This window comes from Orbicella faveolata, unplaced genomic scaffold (assembly GCF_042242905.1).
Source record: "Orbicella faveolata isolate gen_17 unplaced genomic scaffold, um_ofav_v1 contig_25, whole genome shotgun sequence".
Lineage (NCBI taxonomy): Eukaryota > Metazoa > Cnidaria > Anthozoa > Scleractinia > Merulinidae > Orbicella > Orbicella faveolata.
In genome coordinates this window covers 12,235,003-12,253,512 of record NW_028301553.1, presented here as the reverse complement: position 1 = coordinate 12,253,512, position 18,510 = coordinate 12,235,003, and the positions used below count along the sequence as shown (strand labels likewise).

Genomic DNA, 18,510 nt, shown 5'->3' with positions numbered 1-18,510 from the left:
AGCCGCAACGCGGTTAGTCACGATAAAAGATCGGCTAGTGTACCGCAAGCTGATGGCCCGACAAGTCAGTGAATATACCCCAACTAAGCCTGGGGAATATCCGAGTGATATCCGTGTTGCGGAAAATATTTGAAGGATAATTAACACAATAGCCTCCACTGGGCACGTAAATATGTTCGGATATTTGTCCTTGGACATTGCCTGTTCCTGAAAGGGGTTCGCTTCTCGAAACAGATAAAGTCCGCTGGCAAATAACCGAGCATGATTTTTCCGCCAAATGGAGGGTATTGTTTATATATATCTTCAATTTCGGACTTGGCATTAGTCTTGCAAAAAGGTTGTTTGCTAGTTAACAGCTGATTCATTCTTAAGTGTGCATCATCTATTTACGATGCACGCAGGAAGTTTGGACAGTACGAAAGAAGCTAAAGAGTTCTTCAAGGAGCTGACGAGAGTGCGCTTACGGATATAGACTTTGATAGCGCGGGTTTGCTAGCTATTTTACAAGATAAGTTCTGATTTCAGTAACAAGAACTAAGATAATTTCCTAATAAAGCGAAATTTTATTGAATAGTCATAAAAAACAAGCAATCTTATAATAATAATAACAACATGAATAGATTAATCTAAGAAAGACAAAAATAAAACTTTGATAAATTTACCCACTGCAAATTACATTACCGATAATATTGTTATTATACCGAGCAAATAGACCAACCAATAAATTAGCGAAAAAAGTAATGAGGAGGAAGAGCTCTATTTTACATAAAAAACCAGATAACGACTTCCTTCTTGAGATATTTATACTGACAAAACGTTGAACGAAAGTCTTTGCCAATTAAGGTCCATAGAGATTAAAAGCTGCAGAGCTCCGGCTAGCTCAATAGAAAGTGCGGAGCCTCCTAACGTTTCTTTCGAATAATATTCCAGGTATTTTCCGGTGGAGTAATGTTTCCAATGATGGCGAATGCTCTACGGCTAAATGATCAAACTTGTCTCCTTAATTACTTAATATAGCAAGGCACTATTCTATTAGTGGTGTATCTCAGAGAACGGAAGACCACCAGGGCAATAGAGTTATTTTTGACTGAGTGCAGAAAACCAGAACAATCGTGACTCGCCCACACAAGTTTCCTCGCGCTACGCGTCAGCTATATGTATTTGGCTCGAGTTTTTGATTGGTTCACTAGATTGCTGTGTCCTTTGTGATTTGCCGGCAAAGTGATTATATTACTTTAGTTTTGGTCTGACGACACTCATTTAAAAACCGCTCTAAACTAACTCTTCTCTCTTCTCGTCACAACTTTGCTTTACAGTGTACAAGCATTAGAAAGAGAAATAAGTACTTGATCTTTGTTCAACCCAACATTGTAGCAACGCAGCTGTCCGTCCCATCACTAGGAGTTCAAGAAAACCACGACGGCAACGGCAACGTCGCTAAAGAAAAAATGGCTGTGCACGCGCGATATAATTATTGGTACATTTCTTTGCCGTCCTTTGCAAAACAACAACCTGCAATGACCAAATTCTGCGTTTCTAAAGAACGTGAACCACGACGGTTAATTTTTTAAATTTTTATTTCGAATTTATCGCTCTGTCCCAGATTTAGTTTCGTTATAGTTTTGACAGTGATAAACAAAGTAAATGACTTCAGAGTACCGCGAGATTCGTAGGTAAAGTATAAAATCATTTCAAACTAACGTTGTCCCCGGCGTCGCCGTCGTGGTTACTTAAACTCCCTACCATGACCCGTTTAAAAACAAGACAAAAGTCCGATTACTGTACACGTTATAGATATGTACAAACTCCTGATATCATTTCAGTCATCAGTGAACCTTGCTTGCTCTGTTCGACGTACTCTGATTGGGGAGTCGTTTACTCCAGTTCTTTGCCTTCTTCAGATCCTCTTTTTGTTCAGCCATGAGCTTCTCCAAAAAGGAATATTCTACCTCCAAGTTTTGATAACTCCAGCTCAAGTCCTCTATTCGCTGCATTATATCATAGTACCAGTGCTTCTTCAGGGAAAACTCATCTCGATGAGACCGTTGGGTTGTGAACTCTAAGGGAGGAATGCTGATTTTCTCTTTTTCCAAGTCATGTGTCGAATCTATGTCGTTGGTCGCTGTGGAATCCTGCGATTCAATGAGAGCTAGAATTATTAAATGACTAAATAAGTAAAATAAAAACTTTAATTATCAAATGTATTTAGCACTGTCGTACTAATTGGGGACACTGTAAATAAATAAACAAATATTTCAAATCTAACATAATCTAATAAGGATCCCAACTGGTGGGAGGCTGACCAGTTGGCTATTTACACAACGCCGTCAAGGAGTTGAACTCGGGGCTACCGAGAACAAATCCAGATAAAGGTAGGGTGCAGGATTAGAACCAGGGACCTCCAGATTTCAAATCCAGCCCCCTAAACAACTCGGCCATGTTGCTTGCTGTTTTATTGGTTTCATAAAAGACAATTCCCATTTGTAGCCATTCCTGAAAGTCCATCCTAAAACACCAGCCGTTTCCTGGCAACTCAGGATTTAAAAATTAAGGACTGAGGCGAATTTGTCAACTATCATTAGCTGCTAAATGCCTTCAATATGCACCATTCGTAAGACGCACCAGTCCGAATACGTGCATGTCCCGCTGTGATTGTTTACGCTGTTTTGCAATTTTGTTGGTAGTAAAACTTCGATTCCATTAACGAAAGGCTTAGTCTGTTGAAATGAGACCGTAATAACCGACACTTAAAAAAATACAAAAAATTGCCCCATCTCATAAGTCTGGCCAACAATGAAACACCATGCGTACAGACTGTGCACTTTCTTAGCCCTTTGAATACCAACTACGCATATATGCGTAATTAGTGGTCGTGCTCTTTGTACCACTTGTGACGTCATCAATTTAAATGTCATCAGATATTCTTGATAAGCTGATAGTAGTGCTAGGCTAGCCCTTTCCGCACAATGGTCAGGTTTAGATATCGACCACATTCCGACCTCGCAAATCGAAAAACAAGGTTATCAGTTTTGGTGCAAAAACGGTGGTAAAATGGCCCACAACGCCTATGATTGATCAAGGTCCATTTCTAGGCTTGGCCCGTAATTAACATACAACTTTTCACTGCAGCCAGAAAGAGCATACAATGCAAAAGGTAGCCAGTGTAAAAGGGCAGAGAAAAACAGAAAGGAAAGGGCCAACAAACGAAATTGGCTTATACGCATGCCCGTAATTGAAGTTTTGCTCAATTTTGTACCTAATCCTCGAAAAAGCTCTTCTTTTAGCAAAAAAAAAAAAGGTTTTTTAGCACAACTTAGGCTTATTTAGCGTCATGGCAGCTAAAAAACCTGACTAAACGGTTAAAAACGGTATTTTTTGGCAAAAGTTTGGTATTCAAAGGGTTAAATAAAAATTATTATGAAGCACACAGTGTAATCACGATAATCGCACATATCTGGCCCACAAAACAAGTTGAGCAGGCTGAAACATCACGTCAGGACTCAAGAACATGTTTGTCACTCTCTCGACTCGTTCCTTTTGAATTGATCAAGGAATTTAAATCTGGATGATTAATAAACACGTGATTTTATCGGTAACGTTAATTTTTGCTATCCCCTGAGTTGTTGTTTTGAAACTTTTCAGCTAAAATTTTTCAGCTAAAACGGTTATTTTAGGCCACTGCACGAATATCCTTTAGTGAACTTGACATCAGGTTTTAAAAAGTATCCTCACATACTGCGTATAGCGAGCAATTTAGCCACATCCTAAAGTTCGTTGTTTGTGATTCATCCTTTCTCTTCCCCCACTCTAAACCATTCATATTCCTGAAAGCTTGATTTTGGTCCGCTGTTGTTGAATGCTAGGTATTTTTACCTCGGTACACTACTCATCTATTAGTTCATCCACGATTTCAAGGAAAGTTTGAACATGTACATAACATGCAATTTATGACTTATCATCGTGACACGCTGATCTAAGGTATCTGTTTACACTGACTTGTGTTTTGGTTCATTATAATCATGCTGACCAGCCGCACGTAACTTTAAAGTAAGGGACACGATGTATTACGAAGTCATGTACTAGTTGTGTCTCTAAGTACTGCGAAAGTTTTGTCCCAATTTTGGTTTCCGTGTTTGATATTACGTATTTCTTATGGCATTTGGCAAAATGAACAACGACAAGTCAGTCGATTAGGAACTCTGCTTCGACAAGGCGCTTTTCCTTTCATGAGCTAACTGAAAACTTCAACAAGGCGAAGTAAAACAAAACACAGTGCCTAAACTAATAATACCTTAACTCCTTACCACAATAACGCGATAACTGCTTCCAATTTATTAGACGTGAAACCGCAATAAAGCGTTCAATTGCAAATAAACGTGGCGTTGTTCTAACTTAACAAAGCGAGAAGTTAGAAGAAAGAGATTGATATAATTACCATCCAAACTTTGAGCGAATAGAACAGTGCGTGGAAAACGTCAATTCCTTCTTAGCTCAAACATCGACGGCGCGCGCGAAAAGGTAACGTGTCTCGTATTTCGTGAAAGCGCGTTGTTGTTTAGAAGGCGTGTAAGCTGAATTAACTTCTCAACATTCTCGAGATTTCAACGCCAAGCGTCGCTTTGGGTGATTAGTTCTATAAGCAAGTCAATGCATTGTTTCACAAGGGTCTCATTCAAATTGTTTTCCTTCTTTTCCTAGTCAGGGGCCCTTCTGGAAGTGCTTTCGAATGCCGTCCCCTGCAGGTCCCAAATTATCCGACCTCCTTGAATAAGGTATATGTAACTTTGATTTACCTGGCAGGCGTAAATTACTGTAATCTCAAACTAAATCGAGTGTGATGTAATAAAATATCTTTGACGATCTGAGATAATTACATGACTATCAAAGATAATTACATCTTACATGAGATACAAGATTTGCATTCGAATATATAAACTAAAGACAAAGTGAACTGCAGGATTAGAAAGCCCACGCTGACATGTCAAACCTGAAAATAACCCGAAACTGTTTACTATGCATTTTAATTGACATTCCTGACTCGAAATAACAATTGCTAAACATTTCTCTTATATTGGATCTAAATTGAAAATGTAGCCACTTTTCTGTGATTAGCCTATTTCTTTGAAGCATTTGCTTATCATTGCTGATACATCGTAATGCAAAATAAAGGAACCTAATTCTCTTAAGTTTTCTTATTATAGGAAAATTGCAACAGTCATATACTCACATAAAACGGTTTTCGTCTGTCTGCAAGACTCTCCACTTTGGACAAAATACTCTCATGATGGAAACCGCGGAGGGACTGCTGTCCGACTGGCGGGCTTGTAGACTTTCGCGGTTCAGGTGTTGAAGTCCTTGGGGTACCCTCCACTGACTTTTTTGATCCCTGGTTCAACGCTGACGTCGACAAGCTCTTCTTGGAGTTGGTTTTCTCCGGGGTGGTGTAAGAATTATTGCTCTCTTTCCGTTGAGGCGATAGGCTTGTTTGTGAGGTTGACAACTGTCAAGTAAATTGCAAGCAGCGACGTGTTATATGTTAAGCCTGGAACCTTATTCGTCTCCCTGCATTGTAACTCAAACAACATTTCTCGTTTCTCTCATTCTACTTATCGGTGTGAAAAAAAAAAAAAAAAAAATCCCGGAAGCCTGAACCCCAAACAACTTTTCTATGGCCATTGCTCTCTCCAGCGTTTTCAACCTCTCCTAAGACCAGTAGCAAAATTCTCCTTTAAATCGAAAGAGTTACGTGTTTTTTTTCTTTATGAGGAGAAAGGAACGCAGTTTGAAGAATGATGCTTTTTATTTTTACAGCACCTCAAAAAATGACTCCGTCAATGGGCCAAAAATGGGTCCCATTTTGTGTTTCTGGGACTTAAGGCAAGATTCCCCTTGTTTTCTTTTTTTTTCCGCGGCTACAGTCTTTAAATTTCTCCGCCCATCCTCAGCTCTCAACCCTACATCTTCCAAATCCGGTATGTTATCTAGATATAAACGCAAAAAAATGTACGAAAGATCATATATTTGAACTGCGGAAAAAGATACGAAGACTGATGATTGATCATCGCAGTTATGTACACAACTTAAGCAGTTGTGCAATTAAAGCCTGAAAAAAATTCAGGCTTGAACGGAATTTAAACACATGACCTCTGCGATACCGGTGCAGTGCTCTACCAACTGAGCTATCCAGATATAAACGTAACCCATTTTTGAGCTTTTTTGAGACTTAAAAGAATCCCCAAATAGGTCCAAATAAACTGAGAGACAGTCAGAACAACTTCAGTTACACTCTGCTTCTGATTTCAAGTAATTTCGAAAAGTACATCATTGTACTCTGCATTGAGGAGTATCCTTAAGAATGGATCGCAGACTCATTTCAGTTCCTGTAGTGCTCTGGATATCTCCGGAGATTACGGATCAGAATGATAATTGAACGCTTCTGAATTTACATTTAAATGTAACAGTTAGGGGGTCTTTTCTCGCAAAAACAACGCAAAAATTGAAAATGTTCTAGATATAATACTTTCTCGGTTGAATTGCCAGCACTTTAAAAATTTACTTCGAGACTCATAACTGTACTAGGCTTTTATAAAGCTCTTTTTATTTACTAACTTTTAAGAGCATTTGGTTTTAAAAGTTTGCTGATAAGCGCTTAAATAAAGAAGAAATCCGATATATTTATGTTTTCCAAGGAATACAGGTGTTGCCTTTTGTGATTCTTTTGAACGAGAAAGTTCCCGCCGTGAGCTGTAAAACAAGCTGTTTTCAGACATAAATATTCAAAAATGCTTTAAAGGCGAGCCAAATCAGAGTTAACAACTTTGTTTTTTTTTAATTTGGCATCGGTTTGATTTGAACAAGACCAAACTTTAGAATGATTTAACTGATCACAAATCAGCAACAAGATCAGGATATATGAGAAGTCAAAATTAACCCAAAGTTCTATCAACTAAAAGAAAAACAAATTTTATCATAACAAATGCTATTAGGAAGCGATAACTATATATCCCTTCGACTCTTAGTCTCAACTTATTCTCTGTTATTTTTCGTTCTCTGAGTTTTTGACGAGAGTAGAAAATATAGTTTTAATTTACAACTTAATTTTTACTTTAAAGGGTGTAATTGTTAGGGTAAAAGTTACAAAGTATTTTGAGCTGAGCGAGTCTAATAGATAGTTCGCGAGAAGTTCTTACCTTTTTCGGGCTAATTTCTCTCGTGTTTCCAGCAAGCTGAATCTGTAAAGCAACCGTAACACAAAAATCACATAAATGTTACCTCTATGGCCTTAGCTGATTACTATAGTGGATTTTTCCTCAAAGCGCATCTAAATAGCCGAATAATTCCTGTCTCGCTGAAGTCGCGTACCGTCACTTTCGAAATGTAGAAAGCTGGCTCTTCAGGCACAGGTTTTGGTGGTGGCATTATCGATTGGTATCGAGGATATGACGGCTTCGCCTTAACAAAATGTGAGCGATGCATTTTCAGTGGAACAGAAAATGCTTCACGTTGAGTTCTCTTCGGCGACGAACCCGGTTGTTTCCGCGTGGTTGTCGCTCCTTGAATTAATTTACAGCATGAATTATTCATTCAAGAGAAACCCGCAGCTTGAATGTTCGCTGTTAACCTCCTTTGTAGGTCGCTGACTCATGCGTAATATCTGCGAGTGCGGCCGATTTAACTTCACTAAGTTATGCTATACATACGAGAGACGACAACACTACAAATGATTGACATCAGTGAAGTTGGAATCTAGTTTCTTTTTCTGAAAGAGGATTTACCGTAATCTTTTAGTTGGCTACCTGTTTTATCAACAGTAATTTTATGTTTTTAATTTTGAACCAGTAGGATAGTAAATAGATACGCTCCACGACGGTTGTAGAATTTGTTGGTAGAGTCGAAAGATAGCAGTCTAAGCCTGGCAACTTGATGAATTGTTAATTCCATAATTTAGCAGTATTTTCTCTTTCACTACAACATACGTGCGATCGTGTTGTATCAGTGATAAAATATGATCTTCTCCTGATTATCCTCTCTTGGTTACCACGCATTGTACAATGTCGATAAATTCATTTCGCGTGAAAATATGTAACAAATATTCCACGACAGCTCGTTCGATATCAGTTTAAAAAAAAAAAAAAAAAAACTTTATCATTAAATTATGGAATTCAAGAGTTTTCATTGGCTTAGCCATCATGGTATATGAGCCATTATACCTTTCTCCAAGAATATGGTAAGCGTAAGCGCAGTTTTTTTGGGGCGTTTTTATTTTATTTTAGATTTCTATATTTTGGGGGCGTCTTTAAGAAACGATTAGTTTACTCGAGCTTGCCGGATATGAGTATTGTGATGATTATCTAACGATAATCATCTCATATCCAACAAGCGCGAGTGGAATACTTGTTTTATTAAATTCGTAAATAACTTACTTAGAGCGGCGGTTTTAAAATGATTGTCGTAAAACCAAATCCAAACCAACTACTTACCAATTTGACTCTTCAGCCAATCGCAAAAAGAATTAAAACTAAATCAACCAAAACCAACGTAGTTCCCTGATTACTTTCGACACTCAATTGAAAACCGCTCTAAGTGTCAGGCAATTAGTTTGGTTTTGGTTTTGGTTTTACTACGATTTAAGATTGGCTGAGTAGTCTAATTTGTAAGTAACTGGTTCGGTTCCGGTTTAATGATAGTTGAAAACCGCTCAATTTTTTTTGCAATCATGAAATCAACTGGATCACGTGGACATATCAGTGTGATCTAAACGAAGCGGTGAACGAAAAGGCGGGAAATATTCTGGCGCGGGTCGCTTGCGCGGTGTTTTACTTTCCGAGTTTAATGAAACTTGTGAAGAAAGCAAACGAGCCGAATTATTCCTCAAATAATCGCCTGTTAAGTAGTTTATACTCTGAAAAACTGCAGCAAAGGATTAAGGTTTATGGAAGGATTTGAAATATTCGGGAAGTTGGACGTCATATTCTTTTTACAAGTCCAATGAAGAACGATTTTCTGCACTTTATCTATGACCTCGAGGATGCCATCGTCAATTGTCAGTGGTCAATCATGCAAGCTTATGAGCTTAGAAGGGACATAATTACTTGACGTGATGGAGACAAAAAGAAACTATCAAAAGCCCTACGAAAGGGTGAAAGAGATCTTCGGGAAAAAGAGGTCTTCGAGGAGAATCTCACAGTCAGTGGCAAATGATTGAGCCGTCATGGCGAAAGTTTACAAATTCATGGAGCCGGATTGAAAGTTTTGTCATGCTGAATGGAAAGTCTTGCCTAAACGTAAGGTAACAAGCTTTAGTGAATTCCCAAATCTGTTTTCAGTTTCCGAATAAATCTGTGCCGCTTTGTGTTCGGATATTCTGGTGAATAGAGGAGTTCACGCTCTGAGGAGCATTATGGGTAATCAGGGCAAGATTGCAAAAAAACAAAGCCGCAAAATATATAGAGGATATTACACGGTGGCGAGAAGATATGAATTTTATGTTCGAGTGGCAAGGAGCCATGGCTCCTGGTTTTTCTTCATAGTTTCATTTTCGAGAAGAAACTTTTACTGTAAATAGGGAAACCCCTTTTCTACCTTTAGTACCGTTTTCGAGTTGATTGAGCTATGCTTTAGCCTACTTATCAGTGTAACGGAGATGTTATTTTTGTGGCTTGAGCGGCTAAGACTTGATTTAACCGTAAAAAAAATTCCTACGCCCACAACAATCCTGCTCAAAAACGCTGGTAAACGTAGAAAAGAGGTTTCTCCGTCTACAGTATATGTTTCGTCCCCAAATGTGAAATCAGAACGGAAATATAAAGATAAACATTTGCTTTACGGTTTTGCTTCTTTGTAAATTTGCCCTGATTACCCTTAATGCTCCTTAGAGCGTGAACTCCTCTATTGTTCGATGTTTTTCTTAATTCCTCGTTCATTAGCCTTTGTTAAAAATGCCTGCAAAGTTTTACAAGAATTTTTAAGCCATGTTTCCTATCAATCTCCTTGTCAGTACTTAACTGAGTAAATTGTGACATTTCCATATTTTTTTTGATTTTAGAACTTTTCGAGAAATTTCTTGTCAGGACGAATTAAAATGTCAACCGGTCAATTGGGTATCCGCGATGATGAAAAGCAGCTAAAGGGCAAAAAAAATTCATTACACGACATTTTGATAAACTAAATCAATAGCATTGTGTTTACATCGTTCCTTAGGTAAATGAACTGAAATGATGTGGGAGGAATCTTGTAATGGTAGGTGAATATATTTGTCATCAATCAAACCGAATACCATTTAAGGCAGTTTGAAATTAATAACTTGAAACATATTAGTGTTTTGTCTTAGGAAGTGCAGCTGACAATTTTACTCCCAACAGTGACTAAGTTTAATTTTTTAAAATATTCTGTACTTCATGATCATAGGAACAATATCGGTCAGTCGTCCGCGCTTTCTTTAATTAGACATCGACAAGCCAAGGGTTTTATGTTAAGATCACCATAACATGGAACTACTTCTCAATCGTATTTCTCAATCATAGGTGTCATTTGAGTATTCACATGTACAGCACGGTTTCATTCACCCGTTTGACTCTGAGAGGTTACATGAACAAAAACAAAAAAGAAAAATTGGCTATGGCTTGCAAAGAGATCACGTGACACGATGACAAAAACGATAGCCGTGAAAGCTAATAAGTTTTATGAATATCAGATCATTTTTGTTTGTCCTTCAAATTGCTTTGAGACTGAGTCACACAGTTCCTTGATCTGTGAAGAAACCTCACTTATCGACATGTGAATCACCGACTATAATATGACTAATAATTTTGAAATGTCAACAATCATTGTCTTAGTATTACTCAACAGATTTAATGACGTGCTCACACATTCTTAGAATTTTTTTAAAACCCCTTTGAACTTGTTGGTTGAAATAAAGTTTTGTCATTCTCACGGCGACCGGCCTTCATGCTTTTAGGACTTTTTTAAGACTAGAACTACCATTTATAACGAGGCCATTGTAGAGTTTTTCTTTCAGTGATTCACACCGTTACATGGATGGTTAATAAGAAAGTGTTTACAGTGAAGCATCTGTGACCGTTATAAACCCCGTGAAAACTTGTAAAACCTTTGCTGAGTTTATTCGTTTCATTTATTTTTCAGTAGAGCCTATGAACTAGGTTATAGATTAAAGAGATCTTTTTAAGAGTTACTTTGACGGTTAAATTATCTATGTTCAGTGGGTTATTGATGTTATTTCGATGTACTGTACCTCATTTTCAAACTGTCCATCGCTAGCTGCTGCAACATCAAAATCCACACTTGCTTGTGTGCTATCGTGAGACGTGTTACTCTCAAAGTCAGTTTGTTGAACCATTGTAGCAAAGATGAAAAAGGAAGGCGTTCTTTCTTCTCAAAAAGGCAACGAACAGGCCAACAGTGTACCTATCCGGTTTTCAATTGTTCTGGAAATTACACGGCTTTCGACGGTTGCGATATAATTTAAGTGGGTTTCTGAATCGAAAAGACACAAAACTGAACGTGAGCCAATCGAAATCGTGTACATGACAATAGGTTCACATCAACAACGGTGACGAATTGTTTGGACCTCCCTGGAGAAAATAAGCTGGTATTGTACTTTCCTAATCGAATTTTTAACGCACCAGATACATCAGGGTGAAGGTGTTTTCAAAGCTTAAACAAAGAGAACAAAGAGTTACGCAAATGCATTACTCAATGAGGACTGTTGTGAGTGTTATTTCACAACAGTCACGTTTCTTCCACATTTTTCAAGAACTACTAATGGAATTTTTGCCCGGGGGGAGGGGGTACTGCCAAAAACATCGGGTGGGGGTGTGCGGCCCGCTTCCCAAAAGCCTTACCCTTTTCAAGACCAAAATCTGCAATTTTCCCTACCCGAATTATGACCTGACAGAAAAACTGGATTCCCCATTTATGACCGTTACGGCTGCACTGTTGCCTTAAACATAGTTTATGATGGACTTTTGATGGTGTTATCGATGAAGATGAAAAAGTAGCTTTTTCCATAAAGCATACCCAGTTCAAGACTAGAGTTCATAAACCACATCCTATTTATAACCAAAATGGCCAAAATCGATGCCCTATTTATAGACAACAAAAACATACAACAAAGAACTTTGCCAGGTTTCGTAATCATTTCCTGTCATTAACTATGGCTAGAACTGACTGAGCCCATTTTTGATCTTGACAATTTTTATGAGATATTTTTGTTGTAACTTAACTGAGTTGAGTTCAACTCGTGGTTCCAAAATGGCAAAAATCTCACACGCTCCTGTCTCATAAAAAATAGGTACAGTTTATTGCAGATTTCTTTTGAGTGGAAAAGTTTGTAGTAAAAATAAATCCCGAGAAAACAAAGACTCAGTTGAGGGAAAGTAGGAAAAAATAAAGACACTGGTCAACACCTGCCTTAACAGGGTTCCCTGATTGTCATTTCCTACCAAATGACAAATAAAAAAATTAATGAACAGTACTTCTTAAGCTATGTGTGGTATTCAAAAATGGATGCAACTGGGCGTGGGTTCTCCTGGCTTATTCCCTTAGCGTAAAAGATAATAAAAATATACTTTATGTCTCATTGTAAACAAAATGAACCCATTTCTACGACCAATTAAGAGCTAAGAAGGCGGGTTTAATCACAGTAGGGTAAGGCCGTAGTCGTGCCTAAAAATTACAGTACACGAGGATTACAGAAAGACGTGTTCGGTAGCGATCATTTCAGACTACAAACAGGAAGCTATCGATAAGTTCTTACTTGTCGGACGAGGATGAAGATCTTATCTTTGGTGGCGCTGTTGTTGGGTCTCTTTGCCTCAGGATCTGAAGCTCGCCCAGGTTACACGGAACATCAAAACGATCAAAAGCACGCCGCTCATCATTGGAGCCACCGCCTAACTATTGACGATCATGCTCGGGTAATAAATAAGCGTTTCGCTGTTACTTCCAATCCGTCCGTGTAAATCCGTCTGTGTAAAAATAAGTTAAGTAAATTTTTCATGCAGCTGTTGAAGCGAGAGAAGCTTTTGGAGAAGGACGTACACCAGTGTCGGTTGAGTGAACAACAAGCAGAATATTTTACATCTTATTTGCCAGCCGACATACTCGGCCTACTCAAAATTAATCTGGTCACCAACCCTTCTTACTTTTTTTTCTAATAGTATCCTTTCAGGTTGACTTTCTTTAGTTTCTCTACGTGATAAACTTTCTTCTCAACTCGTTTGCTCATACGATTTTTAATTAACAGTTTTTTGCTGAAGGCGAAGTGAACATCATGTACTTCATCCCTGGTCCCGAGGGAAATAGTTTTGTTTTCTCTAGAATCTCGATGTTTTCCTCGACTTCGTTTCGGTACACATCGGGATTCTCGGAAAAGCAAAACTAACTGTTTCTTAAGGAGACCAATGATTAAGTGTTTAGTTATGTAGGTGGAGTTCATTGTAAAGTTATAAGTATAGGAGAAGTCAACTAAACATATGATTAGTGGGATAGCGGATGACAATTGCTCAATAAGACAATTTTGACATATTAAAATTCTAACTGGATTCGGAGGCCTGTGGGAATAAATCAAAAGAAACTACATCGAGGATGACGGACGATTAATTCGTTTGTTTGTTTTATTCCCCTAACCTTCGGAGCCAGGACAACATTCAGATTCAGCCATTGCCACGTGGCCATAAATCAACTAATGTGAGGATATAAGCACCTAAGCGAAACCCAAGCGAAACAGTGAGTTCTGTTTCCCATCGACCTCAATGTTTCCCTCAGCTTCGCCTCGAGGAACATTGAGGTCGAGGGGAAACGGAACTCACTGTTCCCCATGGTACGAGTCATTAAATGTTATGTCATACCTCCGAACTCAAAAATAGAAAAAAAAAATGCGAAAGAATTATTTGCTTGGCGCCAGCTGGCCCACAGATTTGCCGCGGTTTTAAGTGCACGACCTGATCACGTGCGACTCGAAAGTTCAAGTTGCAGTTTCCCTAGGGAGCTAGTGGGTTTCGACCCACGACACGTGACACTTTCTCCTCTAATGGAAAAAGGTACTTGAATTTGAAGTTATAACAATGGTAAATATTCACCAATGGTCGTTCACTGAGTTGTTTACTTCAATTACGTATTCATTTAATTTGAAGAGCTGAAGTTATATGTCAATACCTATGTTTGTCGTTTCCTTGGCACTTGTTTCATAGAAATAAAACATAAATCTACACCAAGAATGAAATATGTAATCCCGAGGTTATAATTTGGCACTTTTTATTTGTATAGTGGGGGGAAGGGGAGAATATCTAAGGGGAGAATCTTCAGGTAAACTGGTAAGTGACAGAACTTTAAAAGATATAAGTAGAATTCATAAATTCATTTTAAGAGGTGTGATAACAGCATCGTATTGTTTTTAAACAATAGCCACCTAATTTACACATTTTTACTTTGTGTTTGTTCTTCTTCTTATTTTTATCTCGCCTTTCTTGCATATATTTTATCATTCTGCATCCATTTTTATCCGTCAAAGGCCGTAGATTGACAGCTGAAAGCTCATGTTCTATTTGAAATTTTTTGTCCAGCGAACGTTTTTATCGTAATCTTGAGCTTTAAATTGATTAAAATTACTTTCCAGGCACGTCATAAGCGGGTTTTTGGAATGATCCTGGCTGCATTTACAGCTTTCAACGACATCGCTGACTTTATGGGAAGAGCCAACGATGTGATGGGATGGTTTGACAGCATCAACCGCTTCATGGGCTCTCAGTCGGAGGAACAAAGGCGCAAGACGAAATCATCCCCAAAGCCCTTGACGAATTGGAACAGCAAATAGATGGTCTAGCTGATGATGTTAAAAGTAAGCAGTGTTTTTTATCAAAGATGTCCATCACCAATCTTTATGCCATAGACAAATTTGTTAGATAAACACTAGTGTTTTACTAGAAAATGCAGCACTCCGTCGTAAACATTAATTTGAGGCCTAATTAGGGACCCGAGTGGCGTATTTTCCATATTCATAGTTAGTGCCTCTTTTGTTTATCAGAATATCAATTTTCCTGCTCAGGTTGAATATTCTTGTTTCTCTGCTGATTTTAGGCTGATACATACGTGTTTTAAAAAGGAAAGAGTGTATGTCCTTCCCTGCCTTTTTACAGTTGCTGTACAAACAGTCCGTTAGTCTATGTGATATGATTAAAAATTTAACGTTGGTTTGAAGACAAGAATTTTATTATCTTGTGTTAAAATAGTTTAAAATATTGTTTTTACCACTCGACAATAAAAATCATCTGATGTAATATCCCTGTACTGTATATGCCAGGATGAAACATAACCGAACGTCTTAAAGTTAGAAACATTCACAACCATACGAGTTCCCTCCGACTGTCCAAAACATAGTCGTTAGAAGGGCAAAGAGTAACGCTACAGAAGTGGTTTTACACCGATGAAAAGGAAGTCGCCTGTAAAGGGGAAAATAATTTGGAAAGACGTTCAAACGTGCTTTTTTATTTTTTTTTTTATAACTTCGTGACCTTTTTCCTGAGCAGATGGTTTCCAGGAATTCCTGGCTGGATCAGAATACACCCAAATACTCACTGTTATCTCCAGTGAGATTGGTGTTCTACGAATAATTGATAATCTGCGAAAGGAGTATTTTGAAGCCACCAAATACTACAAAGCAAACCCTAGTGAAGCCCTGATGGAACAGAGAAGACAAAAATGGTTTGAGGACGTAAGTCTTAGTAGATCTTACTCTCGAAACTGCACGGGCGTGTTCCAATGATTGCAAACCGTAATATTGAACAGATGTGTTCTGAAACGTTTTACCGACTCTCTCGACGTTTTACCAACTTTGTTTCTTTCGCATCTCATAGCCTCTCACTAAAGAGAAGGACTAGATTTAACGAGCTGTCGGCCCTGCACACCCTTTGACTTACTTGAATCCGTCTATTAATGCGTTTTGAAACGCTGTAAGGTTTCTGTGATGGTATGTTTTCACCGAAAAACGCTCTCCCTCCGCAAAATATTTTCTATCTTACACACTAAAACGCTATTTATAATTTCTTTCTTGACAAAATATGGATTTAAATTATGAAACGTAGAACTTATTTTGGTATCATTTCACTTCTCCTGTGAAAAATTTTATGCTCTTTCTATCAGTAGATTGATGAGAGGTTTGCCGATCTGAAAGGTGCTCTCATTCTTCTTCCTGAAAACATCTGCGATCCCATCCTGAACAGCCATGATTTGTTTGAGGGTTATGCATGGAAGAAAGGAGAACAAGGAACAGGCACCTTGGTCGACCTGATGAATTTTATCGCAAATATCCGAGCGCTAAAAGCAAATGGCTATACCATTTGGAAGAGCCAGATCTACGAAAAGTGGGAGGATAATGAACACCGACGAACAGTGGAGTTGAAAAGTGTCCAAGACAAGATGAAGAGAGTGGCGCAATGCGAGGATCCTGCCATAGCACGAGCCTTCACAAAAATGATCGATCTTCAAGGTTGGTAGATCAAATTATTATGCTGTCTTACGGATGCCTTTTCGAAAGCCCAAACCAGTGTAACAATGGAGATGCAGTACAATAACCTTATTTTACTGACCCCCTCGTTCAGATAACCAGTCCCCTTAATGAGATACAATTTTTTGAAAATGTTCTTTTACAATATGATAAACTGTAGGCACAAATTTACAGATTGTGTATACTGGACAACCCTCTTGTTGTCTGGACTCTGCATTCTACAGTGTAAAATGCTAGCTACTGACTACCATTGAGGTTGCTTTTACTACGAAATTTTAGTGTTGGCGATAGTTTATGGTTTGGATTGGAATTTGCCCACGCTCTCCACTGTGCCCTATACAATAGCAGGACCCTAAAGGAATTTGTTATGTCTCTTAAAGATCAATCTTAATGATGTTTATTTGCCTAGGTACCCCCGCCTATGGAAGAATACGCTGGTCTCATACATACCAGAATGTTACGTATCAATGGGGAGAAAAACAAGTTGACACATGACAGGTCTGTTATTAAGAGAGACACTAGAAACGAAATGGTTATTCAGGACATGCATGCCAAATCAAAATCTTTGTGCCTCTTTGGGGTTCTGTTCAAAATTTCCGACGACACACCCGTCCTTTTTATATGGCAGTGACCCCGGGATGCATGCACGAACGCGATTTTAACTATCTACAGGACCGATTTAAAAGAGCTGTCCGAGGAGCTGTCATGTTATGGGCTATTTGCTTTTGTCAATAAGCTAAAAGACTTGAAGCTCAAACCAAGGAAAAGAAATTTTTCCTCCAAAAAACGTTCTAAAACTGTTTTACCCTGGTACACAATTGTATGTAAATTGCTGACTATTTTCTATACAGACTGCTTACAAAACCACTGCATTCATAGCCAGGTCAAAGGTGAAAAGTATCTTTTTTCCCAACAGGTGTTTGACAAATTTGGCAACAGCAGAACATACGCCATATGCTGGAGCCTGTAACGACAACACTAATCAACAATGGAAGCTTAACGCTGATAACACTTTGCGGCCGAAGAATGACCCAAGTAAGAGCCTCTGCCTGATCGAACCGGGTGAAGCAGATTTCAAATATTTCGGCTTCAAGGTGCTGCCCTGCAACAGCAACTATCGAAACAAGAAGTTCATGTTCGAGTGCTTGACTCAGAAGATAGCAAGCGAGCCAATGATGCACACGTTCTTTAAGCTGAAAGTGAAAAACGAGAATTTTGGCCGTGAGAGCTGGCCAGGGCAGAACATCTGCTTGGGGTACAGGCCAATTGGTGGATATACTGGTCCGAAGTTTAAAGATTGGTCTCCATCAGTGTTTTCCTGTTCCTGTCCTAGCGGGGGAGATCTCCACCACTGTATCGATCGTTTCGTTCCAACTTTTGAGTATGGCTGGTTTAAATTTGAACCAGTTTCAGAGTAAAACGAAAAGGGAAAGGGAAGATATGGTCTTCTTTTTAGATGTACTGCAGTGAGCATCACTAATGATACCTCAAGAAAAATTATAAATTTTGTACTCCTCTTTTCTGACTAAATTAAAGCTTTGCAAGTACGGACCGAATACAGCTCAATTGCTCCTTTGGCCTTTCCTAATGCCTATCCTCACATTAGTACCTAAAAATCATTTTTTACCCTGTCGGCGACTGTGGACTTTCAAAATTTCGAAATCATCCAAATTTGAAAATTGCTCCAAAGCATTTCAAGCTTTCACTTCGAATATGAAGAGATTTTCACCACCGCTCTTGTTTTTTTTTAATTTTTTTACGAATTTTCGAAAATCGTCAAATTCCCGTACAAAATTTTAAAAAACCTGGCGCTAAAGACTGAACATACCAGTTGCACTGCCGCTTTCGGAGCCAAACTTGTCTTGTGTACTCCAAGGTACGCTCTAAATAATTTCCAGTCGTTCTTTTTGAAAAACATCATATTCCCACGGTGGTACATACTATGGGGCAACTCCAGCTGACGCCTAGTGTAGAGACTGCTATTGCTG

The 18,510-nt window shown here is 38.6% G+C and overlaps 2 protein-coding genes and 1 pseudogene across 2 annotated transcripts; 2 read left to right on the top strand and 1 right to left on the bottom strand.

Moving 5' to 3' along the window:
- Nucleotides 1–543: 543 nt before the first annotated feature.
- LOC110041083 (uncharacterized) lies at nucleotides 544–8,159 on the bottom strand. Its single transcript, XM_089294687.1, has 4 exons — nucleotides 7,363–8,159; nucleotides 7,191–7,232; nucleotides 5,228–5,500; nucleotides 544–2,132 (listed from the first exon to the last, which is right to left on the bottom strand). The coding sequence occupies exons 1-4, from the start codon at nucleotides 7,582–7,584 to the stop codon at nucleotides 1,827–1,829; spliced, it is 843 nt and encodes a 280-aa protein (XP_089150813.1). The 5' UTR covers nucleotides 7,585–8,159; the 3' UTR covers nucleotides 544–1,826.
- Nucleotides 8,160–12,788: 4,629 nt separating this feature from the next.
- On the top strand, nucleotides 12,789–16,512 carry LOC110041085 (uncharacterized; annotated as a pseudogene).
- Nucleotides 16,513–16,976: 464 nt separating this feature from the next.
- Nucleotides 16,977–18,117, top strand: LOC110041084 (uncharacterized). The gene is made up of 2 exons (XM_089294575.1): nucleotides 16,977–17,020; nucleotides 17,439–18,117. The coding sequence occupies exons 1-2, from the start codon at nucleotides 16,977–16,979 to the stop codon at nucleotides 17,938–17,940; spliced, it is 546 nt and encodes a 181-aa protein (XP_089150701.1). The 3' UTR covers nucleotides 17,941–18,117.
- The last annotated feature ends 393 nt before the right edge of the window (nucleotides 18,118–18,510 follow it).

Coding starts and splice junctions, on each gene's coding strand:
- LOC110041084 (XM_089294575.1), top strand. CDS start 16,977: ATGTTACGTATCAATGGGGAGAAAAACAAGTTGACACATGACAG. Junction 17,021..17,438: donor AACAAGTTGACACATGACAG/GTCTGTTATTAA, acceptor TTTTCCCAACAG/GTGTTTGACAAATTTGGCAA.
- LOC110041083 (XM_089294687.1), bottom strand. CDS start 7,584: ATGAATAATTCATGCTGTAAATTAATTCAAGGAGCGACAACCACGCGG. Junction 7,233..7,362: donor TCTACATTTCGAAAGTGACG/GTACGCGACTTC, acceptor GTTGCTTTACAG/ATTCAGCTTGCTGGAAACAC. Junction 5,501..7,190: donor GAGAAATTAGCCCGAAAAAG/GTAAGAACTTCT, acceptor TTTACTTGACAG/TTGTCAACCTCACAAACAAG.